The sequence below is a fragment of the Vitis vinifera genome, chromosome 11 (assembly GCF_030704535.1).
Source record: "Vitis vinifera cultivar Pinot Noir 40024 chromosome 11, ASM3070453v1".
Lineage (NCBI taxonomy): Eukaryota > Viridiplantae > Streptophyta > Magnoliopsida > Vitales > Vitaceae > Vitis > Vitis vinifera.
In genome coordinates, this window is record NC_081815.1 from 3,872,374 (window position 1) to 3,897,942 (window position 25,569).

Below are 25,569 nucleotides of genomic sequence, written 5' to 3' on the forward strand. Positions count from 1 at the left end.
TATGAAATATTTTCCTGCTAAGGAAATATATCCTTTGAAATAATTTTTGAAGACAATTTAAACTAAAAAGAGTTCCCAAACATGGCTTTGCTCCACCTCTAGTGAGTGATAAGAACAAGCAAATACTTCACCATTCATCATAACTGAGCTAAGACTAGAGGCCCACAACCCTCCTTTCAAGTAATATCGGTCAAGTTCCTTACAAAAGTATCATACATTAATCCCATAATTAATCCTATAAAGACTATGATTTTTGTTTCACTTTTGGACAACTAAACTTTCCTCATCTTTTCTGGAAGTTCAAGGCCTTCATGGAGTAAGCAAACACAGAAGCGAAGAGCACATTAAACCCAATCAGCACCATACAAACAACCCCTAAGAAGTCGTGTCTGTATCCAAAATAATTTCTCATGTACTCCGCCACTGTTTCACTACTTTCCATCTTCGTCTGCACGTCTCCATATTGTGATGCAGCAAATCCATACAAACTCCATGCAACAGGGCACACCCAAGCATACCACCTCCACCACACAGGGATTCTCTGCAATCATTCAAAACCCTTGTACTAGCTTAGCTCTGTTTTGAACAGGAAGCTGGAAAGATGGAATTGAATCGGGAAACTTACCTTTCTGGGAATTATAAAGCCTGAGAAGATATTCCAAAGTGTGTAGAAGAGAGCAGACAACAGGGTTGCAATTTCTTGATTAGGACTCACTGCTATAATCATCATTCCGTAGTATGTGAAGTACAGAAGTGAGAGGATCTGAAATAATAGGTACAGGAGAAACTTTGCAGCTTTCAGTTCCAATCCCATCATGGTATACACTATTATCCCATATATAATGGCCTGAGTCAAAGTGTATGGGATCTCAATTGCAATCTGAAAATGAGCAAGGTCAAATTAAAACAAAGGGATCGGTAAGAAGCTCCTAGATGATTTAGAGAATGAGCCGCAAGTATAGGTGGCAGGGTCATTTTTGTTGTGTCAAGGTCATTTTTGTTGTGTCAAAGTTTAGGCATTTTATATTTTTATTACATAGATCAACCACGGTTTAATAATTATAGTAAAATTATAAACCTAAATATTACCTAATTATTAAATAGGTAATACGTCATATAATCTTTTAAACCCATTTAGTAACTAGGTCCTTCCACAATTGAGAAGAGTTAGGTTTTATATGTCATTATGATTAATGTCTTAATCAAATATATTTATAATTTAATTGACATGTTTATTCAAAAATAAATTTAGAACAAGTCAAATAGATTAAAGTTATAATTAAGCTAATAAATAGGATTATAATTAGATCAATTTGGATCAAATTTTTATTATGCTGATTGACTAAAAACTACCCTGTTATTAAATAGCTATGTAGACCAATACAAATTTAACCAAAATCGGATTAAACTCAAACTCATGAAAATTTTGTTGGGTTCAAGTCGTATTAATGAATCGTAGTAAACTTTGACACCCCGATATGAAAGTCGGATGTTGACGTTAAAGTAAGAAAGTTTTTGAGATTCAAACAATGGGCTGGGAGAGTTCAAGAGTCATGAACAATATCATGAAAAGGCTCAGTAGAATTCAGTGACTAATTAAGATTTTGAATTAGATAATGCATGTGAAAAAGGAAAGGAGAATTATTTTGAGGAATTGTCAGGTATTTTCATTATATTCACAAGTAAATGGATTTTTTCTGATGAAAATTATTCAAATGCAAGTGGTAAGTCAAAAGCAATATATATTCATAAGCAAAGAGATGGGATCAGTCAAAAGCAAACTCTGAATACCTGTGCAATTGCACAAGGCAAGGCAGAGTAGAACCCAGCAGCCCTCTCTCTGTAGAAAACCGCCCTGTCCATGATAACAACCGGCCGCGCAATTGAAGCATTCTGTGTGCCCAAGAACATAACCGCCGTGTGTAAAGAACCCAAGACATTGAAAATATCCAGTCCTGTTCTCCTGCAAATTTCAACATCTTGGATTTTTTTGTTGTTGAATTCAGTGAAACAAAATGGAATGGACCTTGAGCAGATGGTGCCTGCAATATTACCTGTTGGACCCAAGGCCCCAAAATGTAATGCCCAACATGAAGGCCTCCATAGTGCTGGCTAGAAATCTAAGGGAGTTGTATGCTGTGTTGCGCCAATAGGACTTGTAATACCTCCATAGGCAGGCTTTGAACTGGGTAAGGAAGGACCTTGGATACTGAGAAGAGAAGTTGAGGTCTTGTGAATTGGGAGGAGGTGTACTCAACTCCTTGATCAAAGCTTTGTTTCTCCTGTAGGAATTCCCATGAACCCTTTTAACTTCTTGACAAGTAGAAATTTTGATCCAAGAACAGGTATTAGTTAACGTACTGGAAAAGATCTGATTTTTTGTATATTTCTGCAAATTTGACTCCAAGAAACTCTTCTTGTGCATCAGTAGTCACTTCCAACACCCATGTTGCTGGGTTATAACCATCTTTAATCCTATCAACTCCATTGATTTCCTTCAAGCATGAAAAAGATTTTATTATATATATTGTAGGATGAACTGATGGAACTGATTCCACCGAACAAGTTGTTTTTAAGCCTACCTCAAAGTATTTGATCATATGGCCGGCCTGATGTCCCAAAGGACCCACATATATTTCTTCACCTCCTCTCTTCAGTAGAAAAAGCTGTAATGGGGACAAATATTAAGGCCCAAAGTCCAGAAGAGGATACGCTAAAGAAATCATGAGTAACAATTCTAGCAGTCACTTGCCTCATCGAAAGACTCGAATATGTCAATACTTGGTTGATGGATTGTGCACACTACCGTTCTTCCAGTGTCCACGATCTTCCTGACAGCTCTCATAACAATGGATGCTGCTCTGGCATCAAGGCCTGATGTCGGCTCGTCCATGAATATTATTGAGGGGTTTGCAACAAGCTCAACTGCAATGGTTAGCCTTTTGCGCTGCTCAACGGAGAGCCCATTCACATTTGGATATCCAACCAATGCTTCTCCTAATGGTGTCAGTTCAATCAGTTCCATAACTTCCTGAATGAAAATCTGCAGCCACAAAGATTTCAGATGAAAAGAAACACTAGGGAAGGCTTTAATACAGTTTTCTGGTTTACCCCACAAACCTCTCTAGTCTCAGGGTTGATCTCTGCAGGTAACCTTAGCCATGCTGAGTATAATAGGGACTCGTACACTGTAACAAGTGGGGAGTGAATGTCATTTTGTTCACAGTATCCAGAAACCCGAGCAAAGGTTTCCTGTTTCTTGGGGTAGCCTGAGACTGTGATGTTTCCCTCTATGTATCCGATGTTTTTCCTTCCCGACAACATGTCTAGGAGAGTGGTCTTCCCAGCTCCACTAACACCCATCAGTGCTGTAAGCACTCCAGGCCTGAAAGTTCCATTCAGTCCCTTCAGAAGTACTAATCGATTGACTTCAACACCTTGCGCTTTCATTGCCTACAAATTCAGTATCTTTTCAGAATACAACTTCCATTCATGTGTCGTTAGTTTGGAAAATATCAGTCACCTACTGTTATTTACCTGTGGCATATCAACTGAATATCTGATATTCTCAAATGCAATGGTAAGAGGTCTAAATGGGAGAAGCATGCCTTTCTCCTGGTATTTTCCAACATCACCAGCTTCTGTCATTTCAAGCTGAAGTTGTAAGGAATGGCCAGCCATGTGTATCGATCATACAAAATAGACCATAAATTGGGGGCTCATTGAACTTACTTCTGGATGCTTTGTTTCCATTTGAGTGTGCTCCATACTCTGAGGTCCTGTTTTCCTCACCTGTCCTGTTGATGTGCTTCTCCTTCAAAGCTTCTTCAGATAAAAAGACCGCTCGAGATTTCCCATATTCTGCAGGAATCCAATAACATCATCACTTGAGAAATTCAGTTTAAAATGACTAGGAACACAACAATCAGTAACTCCCCACTGGGTGTTAAAAATGAGGATGCTCACCATTGAGATATGCAAGAGCCAAATTGTAGATCCCATGGAATAAGAAGATGAAACAGATTAGTGCACCAAAACCAATCCAATACCAATCTGGATTGGTGAACAAACAACGTGACTTCAAGACAGATATTCCCAGTGATGGTGCTGTTGATCCAGTAGACACCTGCAATAGGATTTTCACATTCAAACTTCACAGAAAATTCAGTTTTATATTGAGTAAATTGAAGATTTAGCTTTCTTTGACAGGTATCCTTGCCTTCCATTTCTCCCCAAGGAATTCATTCACTGAAAGTGCATTTTGAACATACATGAGGGGAGATGTCCAGTACCCCCAGCTCAACCATTTCGTTATATTCTCTGGGTGGGAAATTGGGAGCACAGTCAGTACACCAGAAGTTACAACTTTATATAAGAAGTCGTGAGCTTTAAGAGATGTTCTGATACATCCATACCTCGTGCTAAGACAAATCCACTGAATATTAGTAGCCATATAAGTGCAACGTGCGCGCTTGTGTTTGCAATAACAAAGTTCCTACTTAATGCAGCAATGCACCTGAAAAATCCATAAGACATCTGTCCATTCATTGCGAGAATAAGATATTGTTTAGACATCCTGAAGCAAGAAAACATGAACTGGGTTAGTGGGGAGAAACTAAGAGAAGCCATTAACATGAATATATGTATATATATTCTTGCTTGCCTTTTGAGATCGGGATCAAAGCCTATTGCATAATAAGTTATGGCTATCCAAAGGGTAACTTCAAGAATGGATAGAATAGTCCCAAGCATCGGTGTAGGCAATGAGTATGCCCATGAAGGATAAAACAGGAGGTCCCTTTGCTTATAGAAGACGGGGAGTTTCCCAATTGTCATTGAAAGTTCAAAAAATCCACTGAAGAGAGTTACAGTGAGCCCAAAATAGAGAGCACCAAGATAGATGGTTCCATCTTTTAATTCCTTGTGATGCATATTGCTTCTTGTGAAGATTGTTGCCACAATGATTGCCGTAAATACAAACTGAAATCACAGTACAAATCGTTACATTTGAAAGATTACAATTCTGTTAAGGGTCATTAAACAACCATCTTTTCTCACCTGAAGTAGCTTGAAAGCATATAGAGATGAGTTCCTCTTCATCAAAATAAATTCTCTTGATAAACAAGCTTTCAATAGTTCCTTCTTGCTAGTTCCATATTTGGATTTTGTCAAAGCTGCTGGATGGCTCCTTGCCCTGTTGAACGGGGTTGCAAGCTCGCATTGGATGGCTCTGCCAACATGGAATGCCTTAAAAGCCTCTGTAAACTCATTGATCGAAACATAACTATATGGTTTGGCTTCATTAGCCCAGTACTGTTTCTGATCCTTTCTTGATGTTACCTACAAAATTGGAAAGATCAGATTGCTCAGGCCATGGAAATAGGTTGGCTTCGAAGAATCATTAATACGTGCAGACTTACTTCCTGTAAATAGTCAGCAATGCCTTTCCTCTCAGGACATCTGAAACCCATAGATTCAAAGAACTCAAGGACATATTCACATGGGCCCTGGTACACAATCTGCCCTTCTGAGATCAGAATAATGTCATCAAAGAGATCATAAGTTTCTGGTGCAGGCTGGAGGAGGGAGATAAGAGTGGTCTTGTTGAGAATATGGATTGACTGCTTGATAGAGTTGATGATCTGAAAAGTTGTTGAACTGTCAAGACCAGTGGATATATTATCCATGAAGAATGCCATGGAAGGTCCCACCAGCATCTCCCCTGCACCAATCCAAGTAACTCTTAGTTGAATCTTTCATGTCAATAGCTAACTTCCTTGTGAAAATTGCAAGGCTCATTGCTTTCAGGACTGTCTTTCTACCTATTGTAACGCGTTTCTTCTGTCCACCAGAAATACCTCTTCTCATTACATCTCCAACTATGGTATCAGCACAAACTTCAAGTCCTAAAATCTGAAAAAGAGAAGAAAGAAGATAATCTAAGTTTGTTGATTGGAAGTTCAAGATTTTTCAGATGTAAACTTGTAGATCATATACCTTAAGAATATAGTTTGTAACTATGTCTTCCTTATGTCCTGTTAAAACTGCTGCCTATATACAAAGATTTTCATGTAGTATCTTGACAACAATTAGATGCATAAATCAAAAGAGAGATTTCATCAAATTGTTTCTTTTTTACCTTCATATACATATCTATGTCGCTGTCTGGTTTGACATTTGCTTCCTTCTCTCTTCTCAGCAACTCCATGAGTGCATCTGTGGAAAATTGATAGAAACTTTATGATAATGTCACTTTTGCAATATCACATAATCCCAGCCCCTGAATTAGCTCAAAGGTTCTCAACGATTTATTCGGTTAAAATCACTTTTTCAGTAGCATACCATAATTAGTACCAACTCCTTGGCATCTTGCAGCAAAAGTTAGTGTTTCTCTCACTGTCAATTCACTGATGTGGACATCTTCCTGGCTGATATACGCTGAAGTCCTCTGAGGGACAAATTCATGCATTTCATAGCCATTGTATGTTACTTTCCCAGAAAACTGATGATTCAAAAAGAACCAACAACAATTGAATTAGAAGACTCGATAAACATCATGATTTACAAGAACATAAAGTAGAAATTTTTTAAGTCTGATTTCTTACCTTCAGTTCTGAATCAAGTTTACCTGACAGGGCTAACAATAAGGTGGTTTTCCCCGAGCTTGGTGGTCCTAGAAGCAAAGTCATTCTACAAAACATGTATTTGAAATTAAAGTTGTTTAAAAAATTTCATGATACCATAGCTCAAAGAGAAAACCCAGTTCCCAGATTTCAAAGGAATTCCAGTATTCTAACCTTCCAGGCTTGATAATTCCACTAGTATTGTGAAGTACCGATATTTTCCTCTTCTTACTTGGAAGAATATGGAGAAAGTTTAACAGACCCTTTGAAAGATAACAAGTCAGTAGCAAATAAAACTTCATGAGAAAATGATAATTATTGCTTCTGGTATGAGATTTAGCTACCTCTATCTGATTAAAATAAGAGTTGAGGATTGTAGGCAAAGCTCTGCTTCCCACATAGGCCTCGGCTTCAACATTTAGATTCTCAAATCGAACTTCAATTGTAGGTAAGTCCAGAGAAACCCTGTTTCAAAAAGACCAATCATCACAGGAACTTGGAATTAATCAAGAAAGAAGAAAACACAGAACAACCAAGATTGTTTCCATGCAAGAAAAGATTCCATCATATAAAAATGACATAGAAGTAAAAGAATTGTTATCCCCTTTTTCTTCAGATTTCCAGCAAACCAAACAAAAGGTTAAGAATATAGCTCTCACCTGTCCATTCTGTTCTTGAGCTTCCGTAAGAACTCTTCATTATCATCTGCATGTCTAATGACTCTGTTCAACAACTCCTCCCTCTCCTGAAATCCAAGCTTCCGAAGATCAACTCCTTTAGATTCTCCTGCATCTCCATTAAAGATCCCTTTCCGGGCTCGATCATAAGTGGGGAGTCTTTCAAGAGCAGCCCATTTGAGAGCTTCCTCATCACCATTTTCTTCCACATTGTCAATTGTTCTGAGCTGTCCTAACTCCATTTCAACGCTTAACAGCAGGCCACCAGAACCTCAAAACTCAAAATCTATGTGGGCTTATATAGAGAATCAATGAGAAATAGATAGAAAATCTCAGAGGATTTTCATTTACTATGGAAATGGACTTCGACCTCAAATTGGGAATGTTCCCTTTGCATGCATTTTCCTAACGTTACAGGAACAGTTCAAGCCAACTGACTCATTTTCCCTCCTCTATTCTCTCATTTCAAAGTAAAATACTGGTAATTGAAATGAAAATCAGCACTTCTTACAGTTCCAAGCAAGATATAAATGCTCACATTCATTTGACTTCATAGGTAAGACACAAGCTATGTGGTGAGAAGTTCATTTTCTATAGAATTCAGAACTTCTTTTTATACTTCAAATATACATTATTTGATGTCTAATGTTGCAGAGGATGGTTTTAAGTAGTAATTTTTTTTTTTTTTTTAAAGTTGAATTTCATGAGATCTTACAAGACAAGGAATTAAGGACATCCATCAAAATAAATTTGATGCATGGGGTCCACAAAGCATCCCAATTTCTTTCACAATTATAATTTGTGTTGTGTTGTAGAAATTCTATAGTGACACTTCTTTGTGACTGTTGCTTTTATTTCCTAAAAACAACTTAAAGTCTTTACTTTGGTAAATAAAGAAAGTTCATGTCATAGTTGGAACTTATATAAATGGGTGTCAAAGTAGATGGAGAAGTTAATAACATTAAGAGTCTGTTTGATAGTGATTTTAAAAAAAATTAAATATTTAATAAAATTTATGCAACATTTTTTAAAATATAAAAAATCTCTTATAATGTTAAAAATTCATTTATAGTGTTTTTTGGAAAAACACTTGATAGGTGATTCTCTTAAAAATAATTTTAGACAAAATGGTTCCACTAAAAACACTTTGAATAGAAATACTATCAAACACACTTTAAATTTGTACGATGGTTTAATGTTAAATATGAAAGAATTAATGTTTTTGTGCCTTCAAAATGAAACTAATCATGGAAAGGTGGGAATGAAACTCAAAAAAAAAAAAAAAAAGAAAAAAAAAGAAAAAGAAAAAAGAAAAAAGCCAAAACTCAAATTGCTGATTTGAAGTCACTATGTTGAGTTTAGAGTTTTCAAAATAGCACACTCAAGGAAATCAAAACAGGAGTGCTAAGTTCAAAAATTTTGAATTGGAACAAAAATAAGAATGATTCTGATATTGCAAAATGAAATATGGCTCTTCATTTTGTAAATGAAACTTAATTAAGCTTTGTTTTGAAGTTGCAAATCCAAAGTGGCTTCCTTGCTTTTGAAAATTTTGAAGGCCATTGCTTCCCCTCATGTCTTCTTCACTTTGGTTTTGAAGGTTTGGAGTTCAAAATTCTGAATTCATGCATAGGTTGTGTTGCTTAGCTCTTTTTGACCTTGGTTTAACTTCTAATTAAGACTTTTTTGGATCTCATCTCTTGCACTTGAACTCCAAATCTTTCTTACTACTTTTAGCCTCAATTCCATCAACCCCACGAAATAATATGATTCCATGGAAATCATTTAAATCACATTTTTTTACTCTCCTTTTGCTATATTCTTCACTAAGTTAAATTATTAGTCCTCAAAATGGACTTAACACATGTTTAAGTCAAGATACATTTATTAACACTACAAGCACATTTAAAAATCATGTTTTAAGTATCATAAAACCTCACTATTGAGTATCAATTAGGAAATTCCCCCTTCACCCTAGAGTAAAGCATTGAATATTTGATTCCATTACCAATCAAAGATTAGAGAGTAAGATATTATCCAATCTCAACTTGCTAGTGATATCTTGAAATGATTTATTGGCCAAGCCCTTAGTCAAGATATTTGTTAGTTGCCCATTTGTTAAATGTATAAAGTTCAAATTAGGCCAATATCTAATTTCTCCTTAATAAAGTGTACCTCAATATGCTTGGTGAGATCATGTTGGATTGGATTGTAAGCAATATTAATTGTTGACTCATTGTCACAATATAGTTTCATAATTCCTTTTTATTGAATTATAAGGTCTTCAAATATTATTTTTAAACATAATAACTCACAAATCCCATGTGGCATGACTTTGAGTTCAACTTCTATATTTGATCTAGAAATAAGATTATTTCTTACTTTTCCATTTCATCAAATCCTCCCTAGGAATGTACAATATCATGACATTGATCTTCTATCAACTAAAGAGTTTACCAAATCTGCATCTGAATAAGCCTCTAAACTTAACATTTCATTTCTTTCAAACATAATTCCTTTTCCTAGGATGAATTTCAGATAACAAAGAATTTTGTTGACAACTTCTAGATGAACCTCTCTTAGAGAATGCATGAATTGACTTACCACACTCATGGCATAGGCTTTTGGTCTTGTATGACACAAATAAATAAGTTTACCCATTAGACACTGATATCTACTACAATCTACAATTATATCTTCATTCACTTCTTTAAGCTTATGGTTTGGTGCAATGGGGGTATTAGCAAGTTAACAACCAAACATCCTTGTCTTTTTGAGAAAATCAAAGATATATTTTTTATGCGAGATGAACATTCCATCTTTTAAATGAACAACTTCAATACCTAATTTAAAAAATATTTGAGTCTCCTCTAGTCTTTGATCTCAAATTTTTTGGATACTTATTTTTTAAACTCGTCTATTTCTTGAAGATCATCACCTGTCACAATTACATTATCTACATTGATAATCAAAGTTGTTACTTTGCCAAATGACGAGTGTTTGACAAAAAGAGTGTGATCTCCTTGGCTCTACTGAAATTTAATATCAAGCATAACTTTAGCAAATCTTCTAAATTACACTTTAGGGGATCGCTTCAACCTATAACTTTTTTCAACCTACTCATATTGTTGTCTTAAAAACTTTATCAAATCTTATAGGAGCTTCTATATTTACCTCTTCTTCTAAGTCATCATGCTATAAAGCATTTTTAATGTCAAACTACTACAAAGGCTAATCAAGATTAGCTGACAAAGATATTAACACACAGATGGTATTCGCTTTTGCTATAGGGACAAAGATCTCTTAGTAATTTACTCTATAGGTCTGACTATATCCTTTGGCTATTAATGTAGCTTTATACCTCTCTAAACTCCATCAGTCTTATATTTTATTGTGAACACCCATTTATATCAAACTAGTCTTTTTTCATTAGGAGGCTCAAGAATCCCCTAATTTTGGCTTTTTTCAGGAGCTCTTATCTCGTCACTCATAACTTTCTTCCAATTCTTATTCCTAAGTGCCTCTTATATTGCTTGAGGGATTTGCTCATGATTTAATTGAAAATCATAGGCTCGATGTGATTAGAATAATTTATTAAAAGAAATGAAGTTGGATATAGGATTTTAGGTACATTTTCTTATTCCTTTCCTAAGAGCAATAGGTATAGACAAATCCTTAGAGACTAGTAGATTAATTGCAGTCATTTTTTTTATTGTGTTTGTTTCGTTTCTTAAAAGACGATGGAGAAAAATAAGGGTAAATTTTAGTATCTATTGGTGGTTTTGAGTGTTGGACTTGCATCGGATTGGAAGATAACAATCTATTTCTTGAATAAACTCACAATAGTAGTGTATCATAAACCCTTTCTTCCTCTTTTTCAAGATGTAAGTCAATGGCTGTTTTGAAAGGAATATTGACTATTGGTAGAGGGCCACTAGTTGAAACAGTAATTAATTAAAAGACTTGGTATTATGGATTCTAAGTTATTGGCGTCTTAAAGAGTAGGTAAATCAAGGAACAAATCTAAATCCTCTTTGTCTTTAAGTACCGACTCCCCCTAGATTCGAGATAGGAAAGAAAGTCTTATTTTCTACAAAAGTAACATATATGGATACAAACAATTTTTTAAGAATAAAGTATTTTCTATACACTCATGTAAAAATATTCATAAAATAAGAATTCTCTAAAAATAATTCAAGTTTCATGCACTTACTAATCAAATATAGTATTTAAAATGATCAAAGGTAATACTTATATCATTAAAGTATAGTACCTGAATGGTCAAAGTTATTATATTTGACAAAAAAGTGTATGAAATGCTAATTATTTTTAGATTAACTACTTAAAATTTGTATTTTATAAAATCAGAATCCTATTTTGTGATTTTTTTTATACGAAGATATAAAAACACACTTTTCCCTTGATTTTTAGTATCCAAAAACTTGTTTTTTTTTTTTAATTTTTATTTTATTTAATAAATATTAGAAGTGATATTATTATTGATATGTACTAAAATATAAAAATAGAACAAAATAAAATAATTTAAATTATATCCTAATGTTAAATTCAAAACACAAAAATTCACTTTAACAACTTTTTTTTTCAAACTTTATTTTGATATAAATAAAAGAAAGGGTTATTTGATTAATTGAAAACCCAATTTTAAAAATCTAACCCTTCATCATTTTTTGTCTTTATTTTGACAAAAATACTCTTATTGTTTTATTGTAAAAATAACAATTTTTTTAAAAATATCTTGTAACTACTTGAAATATTAAAAAACATTTATGTAAAAAATGAGTTACTTTTCAAATAAACAACACACAAGAGAATATAAATTTAAAAATATAAGAATAATTTCATCCATTTTAAACAATTAATTCTAAAAGAAATCAGATGACAAGGGATTCACGACATCTATAAAAATGAATTTAATATATGGGTTCGGCATATATTTCCCTCTCTCTTTAGCAATGGTATTTTGCGTTAGTATTATAGAAAGTTTAGATGGTGCTTCTCTCTTGATTTTGATGCTTTTGTTTTCTAAAAACAAAAAAAGTGTTTTGTTTTAATAAATGAAAAAGTGCTCAAGTCATACTGTGCGGTTGGAACTGAAATGAGGAGAAACGATGGTGCGCATTTAACATGGCAAAGCTGTTTTATGAAAAGTAAAGTTGGTTTTGACTTTTAAGAGGAGACACAGAAGCCATTAAAATCAGAATTGGAATATCCTACTTTAATTAGAAGACGTAAATGTCTTAAATGTCTATAAATGTAGCTCGTCGGAAGCCATTTGAAAAAGACATTAGCACTGAAATTTTTTGTGAAAGACCATAGTTTTAAAACGTGATCATGAGTATAAATGGGAGACAATTAATGTGTACATCCTATTATAAGACAAAATGTTTTTAAAACATTATCTTGGTTCTCATAGACATGATCTTTATCATAATCTCTATGTATGATTATACGTAATAAGATGCGTCCGAATACTATCCGGGTCATAATCCTTCGAAATTTGTATATACTTTCGTATATTTTTAACTATAAGACTACCTAAAGGAAGCTATAGAGAGCAGACAAGAGGGAAAGGATATCTTTTATTTGCCTTCTACATAGCTCATTTGGGGTTTAATTTTAAGACTTAACCATTATTGAAACATGTATGTCTGTAAACTTTTGAGAACCTGGGACGTCTCTGCACCCAACCAGATACATCTTCCCAACAGTTGGATCATGTAAACCTTCAAAGGATAGTGAGGTGTCCTGAAATCTCAATCATTTCAGCATTACAATGGACTTGCTTCTCAACTTTCAGATCATGCCCATATTGCTGGGACCAGTAGCCTCCAAAAAATGACCCTAAAGTGAGCACTTCAACTGCAATAGTCCTGTGGGTTTGGGCATTGGGAAAGGGTTCTGGAAGAGTGGAGGCTACTGGGGAGAACATGCATGAGATAAGACTGTATCATATTCTTGAGGGTGTTCAAAGATTAGTAGATTTCTTTAGGGTCCTCCAAAATATATTTATTAATTTATTTATTTTTACCATCATGAGTTGGAAATGATCACACCATTGAATCATAAAAAACTAATGATTCCCAGCTTCATCCCACCCTCCAAAATAACTAAATAAACAAACAGGAAGGACAGACTTCTCTACCATGTTCTATTCTGATGCTATCAACCATGATCTTCATGCTACCAATTAGATACATCTCACCAACAAGTGGGGTCATAAAGACCCTCCAAGAGCAAAGCAGTCGTGGTTTTATAAGATTTCAGGGTAAATTTGATCGGTTCTTCTTGGAATATGAGATGTAACGAGACATTCTTCTCTACCACGAAACTTCCAATTTTTTTTGCAAGATGGAAAGTTTCAATTGAGGCTTGTTGAAGGATTGTACAAAACTTAGAGCCATTTAACAAGTTGACACTATCTTCCATCAATTCTTCTCGATATGGATATGGAGCGCAAGTTATTGACTCAAGCCCTTTAGTACTAAAATGACTTACGACCCAAATGAGAAGTTACGTAAACTTGATCGAAGTATTTAGAGCTTCCTTCTTCATTTAAAATTCTCATTTCTCCACGGATTGCTCTTGTAGTCAGACTCCTGCTCCCAATCTCCAATGGAGAAGGAGAGTTCATTCTTAAGTGTTGCCTTTCATGATCGAACCCCACTTTTTTCGTATAGAACCATACCAGAGAAATGATGAAATATTTAAGCACAACTTTTGCTTAATTGCCCTCAGAAGGCTGTAGACTCGGTTGTCGGCAAAATGATGAAGCCCAAGTGTGAATTAGAACTTCTCGTGTACCTCGACCTGCATACATGGCTAAGCCTGCCTCAGACTTGGTCCAGAAGTTTCTGCAGGCCCATTACCAGCCCTAGGATTTTCAATCTCAACTATGGTGGGCTGGGTGTTATGGTACTTTCGTGGCCTCAGAAATTGAGTTGTGTTTATAAGAACACAAGGCATGCTGTGATGCTATTGAAAAAAATAAAATTAGAAGAATAATGAATTAATAATAACTAATATAAAACATTATTTTTGACAACAATATAGAACGACAAACTTCAGAAATAAGGGCCATGGTAACCCATAAAAATTATAGGAAAACTAGGAAATTTAAATAGGATTAGTTATTGGTCACTATAGAATTAATTCGTAAGAAATAATGGTTATGATGGGAAAATAATATTTTGCATGTTACATTATTTGAATTAGATTTAATTACAAAAATAAGTCAATGGAAAATTAAATCATTGAAAAAGTTTGGTTCACACCAATGTGGTGTAGAGTATTGATTAATGTTACATAATGTTCTTGATATAATTTCTCTTAATTAATATAATAAAAAGTCTTTTGTTTAGTTACATTATGCTTTGAAGAATTATAATATTTGCGAATGATGACTAATACGGTTGACAAGTTTAGATTGTATTACTGAGTATTAAGTTGTTTTAACATGCTTGCATATCAAATCAACACATTCAATTAGATTCAGTGCCACTCTTCATCAAGAGATAAGAGATTGTGCTCAATACCCTATTTTTGGCATCTTATCGGGACCTTAATAAGTTTTCCAAGCCAATACTTAGTTATAGGCATGGGAAAGTTACAAGCCATTAAGGGAAAAGAATGGGACAATGAAAATTAATATATAGATAACAGGATGAAGAACCAAACCGATTTTTCATCTTTTCTCAATTAAGAGATAACAAGTCAAAGGCAATGCAAGTAAAGGGACAAAGTTAAGATTTCTCAATTATACTTGCATTGTTGGTTGATAAAATAGATGACTAAGGGTAATAGAAAGAGGCTTTGAATGAATGAGTTGGAAATTTAAATGAGGTTAGTTATTAGTGATAATAAAGATTCATTGATAAGATATTAGTTGTGATGGGCTGGTAGGTTGCATTATTTGAATTATATTGAATTGGAAAAAGAAGTTAATATCCAAAAAAAATAGTTAAAGAGGGAAGTTTGTGTCATGTTCATGTTGGGTGCATAAGCATTTTTTCCGAAGTTTTTTACTACCTAGGTATAAAAGAATAAAAGAACCATCAGGAAAAACTAGCATACATCACACCAACTCAATATAATTATATTTTTCATGTCAATTATATCAACCTTCCATCTTTTTAGTAGGAGTGGAGTAATAGTAGGTTAAGTCATAGTTGTGTTAATGAAGGAGTATGTCAGCTCATGCTCCTATTTCCTACGTGTGAGTCAATGAACTAAAGGGAGGTGTAGCATCCACTCCAAAATCAACATGAGGAAGGTTCTTGATTAATACTCAACCAGTCAATTTGGCACATTGTTAGGGAATTATGCAAGGATGCGTTCTCTAGTATGGACCATATCACATGAGCCTAGTAAACTACCATTGTGGTAGCATCCAATGCATACATTAACGAAGAATGGACAATAGATCGGCCTTAAGGCAAACTTTCTTTAGTCATTAGGTGCATACTTATCAATGCTATAAAGGTTGATTTTAAGGCTACAATGAAACTATATAATTGACAAACTATAACTAGAGTGTTATATAAAGTAGCATCCAACACATTGTCTTTCATTGACTACTCATTTGAGGGAACATCAACCAATGTGGCATAGATCGGTCAATGTTACATAGTGTAATTTAATTCTCTTAATTAATTTAATAAAAAGTCATCAATTTAGTTATTAGGCTTTGTAAGTCTATAATAAGTCATACTTGGTAGAATCCTTGACTAATTGGCTTATTCTCTTGTTTAGGGTTTTTTTATTTTTTTATTTTTGGGTAATTGTTCTTATATATCTTGCTAATTTTAGTGTGGGCATAGATTCTATGGGTTAAATATTTTTTATGGGTTAAATTTTGTCTTCCAATATAGAAATTGCCTTAGTGCACACATAGGGTTCTAACACATGCACAATCACTCAAGGACAAAATATATGTGAGCATTCTTCAAGGTACATCACACTTTATCTAGAGGAATTAAAATATTTGGGGATAATAAATAGTACCTCTAATGGGTCTAAATATACATTACGAAGTATTAAATTGCTCTAACATGCACACATTTTAGACTAACATAGTCAACTAGATCTAACTCCATCGATAGTAACCTAAGTAAATTTATTTAATTACATTAAAACCACAAAATTCTAGTAAATCATTATGTATGTATGAGTTAACAAATTTATATAACTATATTTAAAAGAAACCATTGGTCACTTAAGAGTTTAGCATTTGATCTTGGCCCTAAACCTAGTACAAATAAGCTTCAAATTTAGCAAACCATCCATACCCATTTTTATAGGTAAAATAAAAATAAAGATGAATATAAAGTGCAACCCACATAAATTCTATAATAAAATGAGGTGATGAGTTAATTCTTCAAAGTACATAAAAAATAAAAAGTTTCCTTGTTCATTACCAAAGATGAAAATATCATGATTCATAAATAAAATTTTCTCAAAATATCATGTGTTGACGAGTTTTAAAACAAAACAAGTGGAGGTCTCTTAGGTAGATATGAATCAACAAAAAAATTGTTGATTAGTATATCATGGATATATTGTTGACTAATTGGTGATTTTTTTGGTTATTTTTCTCGTATACTCTAATAATAAGAATTTTGATCAACAACCCTGATTTGAAGTTGAGATCCAACGACTATGATTTCTTTTGTTTTTTAAAGCCTTTCCAACAATAATATTGAGGATCAAAGAGCCTAAATTAAATTTGGATGTGATCCAATGGCTAGAAAGGGGTTCTTAATATCTATAGGGATGATCCAATGACTAGATTTCACCAAATTTCAATCTAGATGCCATCCAATGGTCGAAAATGATTTATAATGGTTATACAGCCCTCCAACGACTATTTTGGCCCAAAATTTTCTTACAAAATACTTTATTCTCATTCCATTTTATCCACAATTCAATTGAAACTCTGTTTGATCTTATGTTGCTCCAATTTTATTTTTGATTTCTCTCCAAATTCTATAAATTGGGATTTTAGTTAGAGTTATGAATTAACTACAAACCAAGGCTCAACTATTACTTAAGGCATGGTTCTAAATTAATAATATTATAAATTATAATTATAGTTCAATTGAAATTAATCACTTAATTAATACAATTTGAATGATTTTAGATAATTTAAATTATTAGTTTAATTCTAATATTAGTTTCATATTAAAGTTAAATTATAGTCGTATTGAAGTGGCAGAATTGAATCGTTGATATTTTTTTGAATGCTAATGTTATATTTAATTTTTAGAATTGTTTTTTCAATCTTGGATTTAGACAACACAGTCCATGTATAGGAAGAAATTGTTGAGAGGAAAGTTTTTGATGATTTGGTATGGCAAAAAATAAACTTAGAATTTACTCAAACTTATGTCTTCAAAAACACTCTATATGCCTGCTTTACAACAAGTCATATATTTCTTTCGTTAAGAGGCCGACCAAAGTGATTCCAAATTCCATTTTCCACTCTCTCAATCCTCAGATGCTATATGCTTTCGCTGGTCAAAGTACCATCGGATATTTCAGTATGAGGGGTATGATTTCATGTGACTGATGCCATGCCAAATACCACAATACGGAACCTTCCATGTCACACCTTATCTACCCTGGATTTTGAAAAATATTGAATAATTTTTAAAAATATATATTTTTTTAAATGTGATTATTCAAAAATTAATATTTTCAAATCCACGATACTTTAAAGGAATTTAATTAAAAATTATTTTTTGAAATTTAAAATTGTATTTTGAAAAAATAATTTTCATATTTAAGCTTAAATTGTGTTTTTAAGAAGCGATTTTCAATTGATCATAGTTTAAAAAACATTAATATATTCATAACACAAAGAAGACTTTATTTGTGGTTTATAAAAAATCCTATCAATGATAATTTTTATATATCATTATTTTTTATTATTCATATTAAAGTTAAATAAAAATAATAACTTTATGTTAAAATAATTTATTACAAAACTTCACTTGGTAATTCGACATGGTATTAGAGCTTGATTGACGGGAGCTTCTAGGAGATATATATATATGGTGAAAAATCAATAATGATATCCAATATTATCATGCATATGCTATTGATATGGATTAAAAAAAAAAAAAAGAAAGCTTTTGATTTTGCATTATTTTTCAAAAAGAGACGTAGAAGTAGAAGAATAGTCTAAAAGTCCTCAAGGAAAAAAAAAAGCTTTTTCATTAAGATAAGCATCCAAATAATTCAAATCCAAACAGCTAACAATGATATATAGGTATGTTCAAGTTTTGATGCCTAAGCCACGAATCTATCCTCGATGAATTATGGAATTTATAGCACAATTGGGTTCTCATTACCAACCCTACCTAGTTGATGATTCTTATAAAGAAGCCTTACAGCCCGTAAATGTATCCATCATTAGCTTTCCGCAAAGCTGGAGAATATTTCATATAATGCAAGATAAAGACCATCTCTCTCTCTCTCTCTCTCTCTCTCTCTCTTTGAAACCCAGTTGAATTAGAATTTTGAATTTCGAATTTTGGAGTTGTTGGTGTATTTCATAATCAAATGAAGAAGCCTTTTGGTAATTGAATTGGATGAAGAAGAATAGAATCTTACATTTCTCATCTTTGTTTCAAACTTTATTGATTATTCTTAGTATCTTAACCTTTCTCAAAGCATATGGATGCTTGCTTACATTCTTTTGTAATTTTTTTAGCAATAATTTATTTATTTGATGTGGGTTTTTTTATTTTTTTATTTTTTTTATTTTATCAATGGCATGGCACGTCGTGATTAGTGCCAGGTGGCCCATCTTTATTGGTTAGAAAAGGGGAAAAATAAAAAAAATAAAGAGGCATGAATGATGGGTACCCCTTGTTAATGGGCATTTTGAAGGTTAAAACTTTTCTTTTGGGTGAGATGTCTGGTGATTCCAACTCTTTTAGGGTTTAGAATACTACTATTTTGATGGTTGGAAAGGTTGCATCCTTACCGTCTATTCAAACAAAAGCCTACTGATCACAATGGACCATCCTTTAATGCTTTTTGGCTCCATACTAGGGTTTACCCTTCCTAAAGGTGCATGTCCAAACCTAGACCAATGGTCATGTTCTAAGGGGAAACCCTTTTATCTAATTTAACCCCATTTAGCCATAACCCAAATCAAGATGACAAAATGATTAGAATTATTAAAGCTCATACTCCTCCAAAGGGTCTTTCCATTGAATCTTAGGAACAAAAGTTAGTGAAAAAAAATCAATGATTTGAGTATTGGGTTGAATATAAAAATGATGATTTTTAAGAACTAGACCTTACATTTTGAAGCCATGAATAAATTTAAGAAAAGAAATGCATAAAAATGTCAAGGGAAGCATCCAATTCTGAAGAAAAATCTAGGATATACCCTGTAGGTGACACAATTAAGTGGAGTGGGAAAATAGGTAAGGTCGCAATATTTAGATGAACTTCACATGTCCCATGTCCAAAGAATATATGGCTTTGGACATCAACAAAAAGATCAGGGTGAATGTGGTATACAATGAGATAGAAGAAAGAAGGAAAAGAGGGAATGCAGAAAGAGGATTCTTGGAATTTCATGCTTTAGTCCAAGTCATGACAGAGAATGAGTGAGCAGGATTCATGTTCACCCAAACAGTACCAACTTGGAATAAACGAATCCACTTTAGTCATGAGATTGCTGATCAAGTACTGAGAAAATTAAAATAACCTCAACTCTGATGATAATGATTTTAAATTGATGAATTTGCAGAAGACTTTTGCTTGTGGGTGTTCTATATTCTCCCAATACGGCCCTTTTTCAACTGCATATGCATCAGAATTGGGAGCACCATGGAAATGGTTTGGCCTTTGAGGGAGTGAGAGAATATTTTTTGAAGGAGAGAGTGGTCCTGGCTTTGGGCTTTTGTGATAAAAGGCATGTGATGGGCTTGTTAAAGTATTTCATTGGCCGCCTATTGGGAGGATATTTTTGGCCCATTTGAAACCCTAGCTCTCAAAAGAAAAGGCATAATAAAATATGGATATTTTTTATCATTTTGCATTTTCATGGGTAGCTTTGCCACCTTTTGTGAGGACTGAAGATACCCTCCTGCCTCTAAATTTTACCTTTGGTGTATTGAAATAATAAAGAGTTAATTTTGGTATTCCATTTTGAAAAAGAAAAGAAAAACAAAAGGAAAAGAGAGAATCTAGAAATGAGGTTATAAAGTTAAAGTATGTATGGTATTTGTAAATAGCCGTAAAGCAAGAGTATAAACCCTTAAAAAAATTGACATGCATGCATGCATGCATGCACAGCTAAAAAGCTCAGGGTCTAGAACCCTCCAACAATTTTTTTTTAGTTTCACATAGAAAATATATGAAAGAGATTAAATACAAGGGCCTTTTCTGATTGCATGCAAGTGATTGATCTTATTGGCGCAGGGTAAGACCGTAAGAGTTTGTGGGCAAGTGGCTCAGGTTAGCACAGCCCCACCATTCTTGTTATCCAATCTTTCTTCCTTAATACTAATATCTGAATGCAGTGGAGAATGGTGGAGGCGTCGGTTTCGATTATACACAAAAAATATTAATTGAAATGGGAGGGGAATATTCGTCTGTTTTTACACCAGACAAAAGGGATATTCAGAAGGACGATATGGGGGAATATCAAGACACGTGTCACGAGGAGAATCTCTTGGCATGCAGAGAGAGAGAGAGAGAGGGAGGGAGAGAATCTGCACAAAAGGTGTGGGTTGGAGGCTTGTACGAGACGACTGATTTTTCATTTTAGAAAGCGACCATCCTTCATTATTGCTCCTTCCTCCCTCCTCCTTCAGGGAATTCGATGCAGTCTTTCTTTCCCCTTTAATTTTCGTTTTCCCCAGATAAAAAGGTTTCTGTCACCCCAAACATCACTCTGGGTCCATTTAATCTCCTTCCCACAGCTTCCTCCTCCATCTTCACCCAATCATTGCTAAAAGAAACAATTCATTCTACTTTAATCTTCTACGTGTTCATTAATCACAAAAGTAAATTAATTTACATAGACTGAATTTCATGTGGAAAGATTCAGAGCCCAGGTTGGAAAATGGGAATTGAAGGTCGTGGCATTAAATGGAGGAGAATCTTCTTACCTTCCTAGCCACTTCACAAAAGTGAGTAGCAGAAGAAGATTCCCATCGCTTAGGGTGCTTTAATATTCTTTTGGGGTTGGGGTTTTTTTTTTTTTTTTTTTTTTTTGTCTTTAAGCTTTGTGGGTGTGTTCCCTTAATTTAGAGTCGTAGAATTGGAACTAAGATATTCCTTCCTTAGGCCCAAAAATATTATATTCTTTTACAGTGAATGTTTCAATTAGATTAGATATTCTCTTCTCTCTCAATGCACTCAAATGTACAACACAATTGTGCAACTTTTGAAGCCAAAAAAGAAAGTTTCATGGTGCATTGATACTAAACACCATTTGAATAATGGTTGTAAAACATATGGTATATGCCCTTTTTTTCCTATGCATTTGATTAATTAACAATGCTAGAATCATTAACACATTTTTATATCTCCAACGTTGAAAGAATACTTTGGTAAGGATGCCACCCAAGTACCATGCACCCAACTTTTGATGTACCTGTCCAACATCTGATCACCTCTTGCTGGTTGATCTTCACATGATCATCACTTGATCCTAGCCATCAATTAGTTCTTCCGTTAATGATCTAATGAAACTTTCCATGAAAAACTTCTTTTCAAATTGATGGTAACTGGTGACTCATGTATAACAAAGCGTAAGAAGAGAAAAAAAGGGGGGGAGGTGGGGAGAAGGGAAAAAAAAAATTAGAATGCAAGAAAGAGAAGGGTAAAAAAAATGGGGGGCAAGATGTGGAAGAGAAGGAGAAGAAGAATCACCTTTTGTAATGGTGATTTTGAATATAATGGTACCAAGAGTAGTCCAAAGGTTCTAAAACCAGGGTCTAAGCACATGACCCTTCGTGTGTCATGCCAATTGATTCCCTTCTCTCTGACCACTCCCACACACACACATTTAGCTTTTGCCTTTGTTCTTTGCAAGAAGTTACCATCCCTCTGCTTTATCTCCTGCTTTTTCTTTTCCCCTCTCAAAACCCTACTTTATTCTCCCTCGAACTCACCCCTAAAAAGAAGACGATCCTCCCTCGATCCTCCTTGTGTTCACAAATAACGTATCCTCTCCTCTCTCTCTCTCTCTCTCTCTCTCTCCCTCTTCATTTCTATATCTCTCTACTTGAACTCGAACCTATAAAGAAATAGGCCACCAACCCTCTTATGCTCTTCTTTGTTCCCACACATCCTGTTCCTACATGAGCATGAGCATTTGCTAGAATATATATACAATTCTCTACAGTTTCACGTAAATGATGGCATCCCCTTCCGAACTAAGCCTTGACTGCAAACCCCACAGCTATTCTTTGCTGCTAAAATCCTTTGGAGACCAGCCTGACCAGACCCAAAAGCTTGAAGACTTCCTTGCTCGTCTCGAAGAAGAACGCCTCAAGATCGAGGTCTTCAAGCGCGAGCTACCTCTCTGCATGCAACTTCTCACGGATGGTAACCTTTTTTCTCCTATGGAATTTGAGATATCATATGAAGCTTAGTAACAATCTTATTGATGATGGATGCATATGACCTAGAATGATCCCCGACCTTATAAGATTCAGAGAGCGTAAAAGAAGAATTATTTTAATGCATACCTGTTGATATTCATCTTCCCTCCGCAAATCCTGTCTAGCTTTTAATATTTTTCTTCTTTCTTTCTTTATCTTTTCTTCACTAAGGGAAATGAGAAATAGCTTTCTGCGAACTTGGAACTTTATTTTTTGAGTTCATCTCTTTGTAGCTGATTATTGTAGATGTTATTTTTTGTTATTAAGATGAAGTTGTATTGTTTTTCCCATAGCTGTGGAGGCTTCAAGGCAGCAGCTGCAGTCCTACAGAGCAAATCAAGGGGCAAGACCATTTCTTGAAGAATTCATACCCCTCAAGCATTCAACCCCGAAAGGCTCGGAAAAAACATCAAACATGTCCGACAAGGCCAATTGGATGACATCTGCTCAACTATGGAGCCCAGCAGGCGATGAAACCAAGCAGCAATCCACGCTAACATCTTCCAAGGAACCCGATATTGGCTTCACGGTTAGTCCAAAGCTGGGCTTCGATAACAAACAGAGAAATGGAGGAGCCTTCCTTCCATTCTCAAAAGAACGGAACTCGTGCCCAAGTCCAAATCTACGGGTTCTTCCGGACTTGGCTCTTGCTAATTCTGCTGATCATAAGGACGTAGAAGATAAGAAATGTTCTGAGACGGAAAACGGAATAGCCTTCTCAAGGAGGGAGAATTGCGGTAAGGTTGTGAATGGAGGTGCGACAATGGAGCAAGTAAAGGCAGCAATTACTCCATCAGAAGCACAGACCACAGCTGCAGCTCCCACCGCCAATACTCAAACTCACAGGAAAGCTAGGAGGTGTTGGTCGCCGGACTTGCACCGGCGATTTGTAAATGCCCTTCAGATGCTTGGTGGTTCTCAAGGTAATTTGCTTGTTTTTATGATATGGTGACTATGGTCTTAGAAAAGAAAAAGGAGAAAAAAAACCTAAAATGACAGTCAAACAATCATCAGCGAATCATCATTGTTGCTATTATTGATTTTTCTTTTTTGTTGTGATAATGGAAACAGTGGCCACCCCAAAGCAAATCAGAGAGCTGATGAAAGTTGACGGTTTGACCAATGATGAAGTTAAAAGCCATTTGCAGGTAAAATCTCTCTCTTCTTCTCTTGTCTTTTTCTATTTCTTTGATCCTCATATCAAATGTGTAGACATGCGTGAAACATGGCAACGTCTTCGTACTGGGTTGAAGCTGACAAAGTTGTGGGTACGGGTCCGTATGAAATATTTCAGTAACCAATACTGATAGACCGATAGACTGATATTGCTTTGTTTCTTTCATCTGCAGAAGTACAGACTCCACACTAGACGACCTAGCCCAAGCCCACAAGCCACCGGAGCCGCTGCCCCTCAGCTGGTGGTCGTAGGACTAGGAGGCATATGGGTCCCACCAGAGTACGCCACCGCAGCTCACACCGGCGGCACCACCCTCTACGGTGCCCACCCGCCGTCCCACACTTCCCCACACTATTGCGGTCCCCCAGTGCCCCAAGACTTCTACGCAGCACCCGCCCAGCCCCACCACCACAGCCTCCACCACCAGCTCCACATGTACAAGGCCTCTCCCCAGACACAGAGCTCTCCGGACTCCGACATGAGGGGGGCAGGCGACCGTTCGGAGAGCATTGAAGATGGGAAGTCGGAGAGCAGTAGCTGGAAGGGTGAGAGTGGTGAGAATGGAGGAGAGAGAAAAGGGTTGGTTACGTTGAGAGATGATGGAGAAGAGAGTAATAGAGCGATGGAAGTAAGATTACTTTCAACTTCTAACTTCTAAGCCTTCTAGGCTTCTACCATTCTACGGCTAGGTTTAGGGTCAGGATTAGGAGCAGAGGTAGGGTTTCTAATTTTTTTTTTTCTTTTTTTCTTTTTTTCCCCTCGCTCTTTATAATGTTAAATATGTGAGAGAGGGTAAAGAGGGCATAAGGAAAAAGTGGGTGTTTGTTTTGTTTTCCAAATATGCTTCATGTCCTATTTTAAAAAAGATTGAACATTGGATTATATGGATTTTGGCGTTTTTCTGAGATCTTCGTCTTTTGCGAAGATGGACAGATTTGCCCATATCTTTATGGATAAGGACCATTCGTCTGTATCCCATTTGTAGCCTAGAACTCTCGTGGATGATTCATTCATAAAAGCCCTTTTATTTTCATAGAATTTATTTTACAGAACACTGTGTTAATATGAAATTATTATTAAAAATAAAAATAAATAAATAAAATCCTATGGTGTTTCTTTTCTTTCCCACATATCAAGGACCGAGGAAGTTGAAATTGGGCCACAAAAAGAGAGAAGGAACGCAGAGCAGGGCACCCAAAAGTGGTGGACTGGGTTTCTTTCCACATCTCATTCAGAAGCTTTGCACATAACGAATTAGCATTCCCACTGCTTTCTCATTCCCTTTTCTTTATTTTTTCTTTTTCTTGTTTTATTTAAACAGTTCTTTTAATTGACCAACACGCTGAGCACCCACCCACTTAGAATTCACACCATGGGCTAATCTTAGTGTTAAAACTTAAAAAAAGTGTTTTACTTCTAGTTAAAGGGAGAGCTTGATAAAG

General features: G+C 35.0%; 2 protein-coding genes across 3 annotated transcripts; one reads left to right on the forward strand and one right to left on the reverse strand.

Moving 5' to 3' along the window:
- Positions 1-102: 102 nt before the first annotated feature.
- LOC100256034 (pleiotropic drug resistance protein TUR2) lies at positions 103-7,920 on the reverse strand. 2 transcript variants are annotated; one of them, XM_010658083.3, is made up of 24 exons: positions 7,283-7,920; positions 6,968-7,088; positions 6,798-6,886; positions 6,606-6,690; positions 6,343-6,502; positions 6,140-6,216; positions 5,998-6,051; positions 5,823-5,913; positions 5,421-5,722; positions 5,059-5,340; positions 4,664-4,980; positions 4,416-4,576; positions 4,220-4,320; positions 3,967-4,126; positions 3,733-3,861; positions 3,538-3,641; positions 3,121-3,453; positions 2,753-3,043; positions 2,583-2,666; positions 2,362-2,495; positions 2,055-2,282; positions 1,792-1,963; positions 626-880; positions 103-541 (listed from the first exon to the last, which is right to left on the reverse strand). In XM_010658083.3, exons 1-24 carry the CDS (start codon positions 7,540-7,542, stop codon positions 284-286), a joined length of 4,248 nt encoding a protein of 1,415 aa, XP_010656385.1. In that variant the 5' UTR covers positions 7,543-7,920; the 3' UTR covers positions 103-283. The 2 variants fall into 2 exon arrangements, with proteins under 2 accessions (XP_010656385.1, XP_019078624.1); XM_019223079.2 differs by lacking the exon at positions 5,998-6,051.
- Positions 7,921-22,375: 14,455 nt separating this feature from the next.
- Positions 22,376-25,108, forward strand: LOC100250892 (myb family transcription factor EFM). Its single transcript, XM_010658084.3, has 4 exons — positions 22,376-22,894; positions 23,244-23,873; positions 24,022-24,098; positions 24,300-25,108. Exons 1-4 carry the CDS (start codon positions 22,702-22,704, stop codon positions 24,783-24,785), a joined length of 1,386 nt encoding a protein of 461 aa, XP_010656386.1. The 5' UTR covers positions 22,376-22,701; the 3' UTR covers positions 24,786-25,108.
- Positions 25,109-25,569: the final 461 nt, after the last annotated feature.

Excerpts from the sequence above, each read along its gene's own strand:
- LOC100256034 (XM_010658083.3), bottom strand. The coding sequence starts at position 7,542 with ATGGAGTTAGGACAGCTCAGAACAATTGACAATGTGGAAGAAAATGGT. Across the intron at positions 6,217-6,342 it reads AGGAGTTGGTACTAATTATG|ATGCACTCATGGAGTTGCTG; the intron begins GTATGCTACTGA and ends AATTTTCCACAG. Across the intron at positions 5,341-5,420 it reads TTGCTGACTATTTACAGGAA|GTAACATCAAGAAAGGATCA; the intron begins GTAAGTCTGCAC and ends CCAATTTTGTAG.
- LOC100250892 (XM_010658084.3), top strand. The coding sequence starts at position 22,702 with ATGATGGCATCCCCTTCCGAACTAAGCCTTGACTGCAAACCCCACAGC. Across the intron at positions 23,874-24,021 it reads GATGCTTGGTGGTTCTCAAG|TGGCCACCCCAAAGCAAATC; the intron begins GTAATTTGCTTG and ends TAATGGAAACAG. Across the intron at positions 24,099-24,299 it reads AAGTTAAAAGCCATTTGCAG|AAGTACAGACTCCACACTAG; the intron begins GTAAAATCTCTC and ends TTTCATCTGCAG.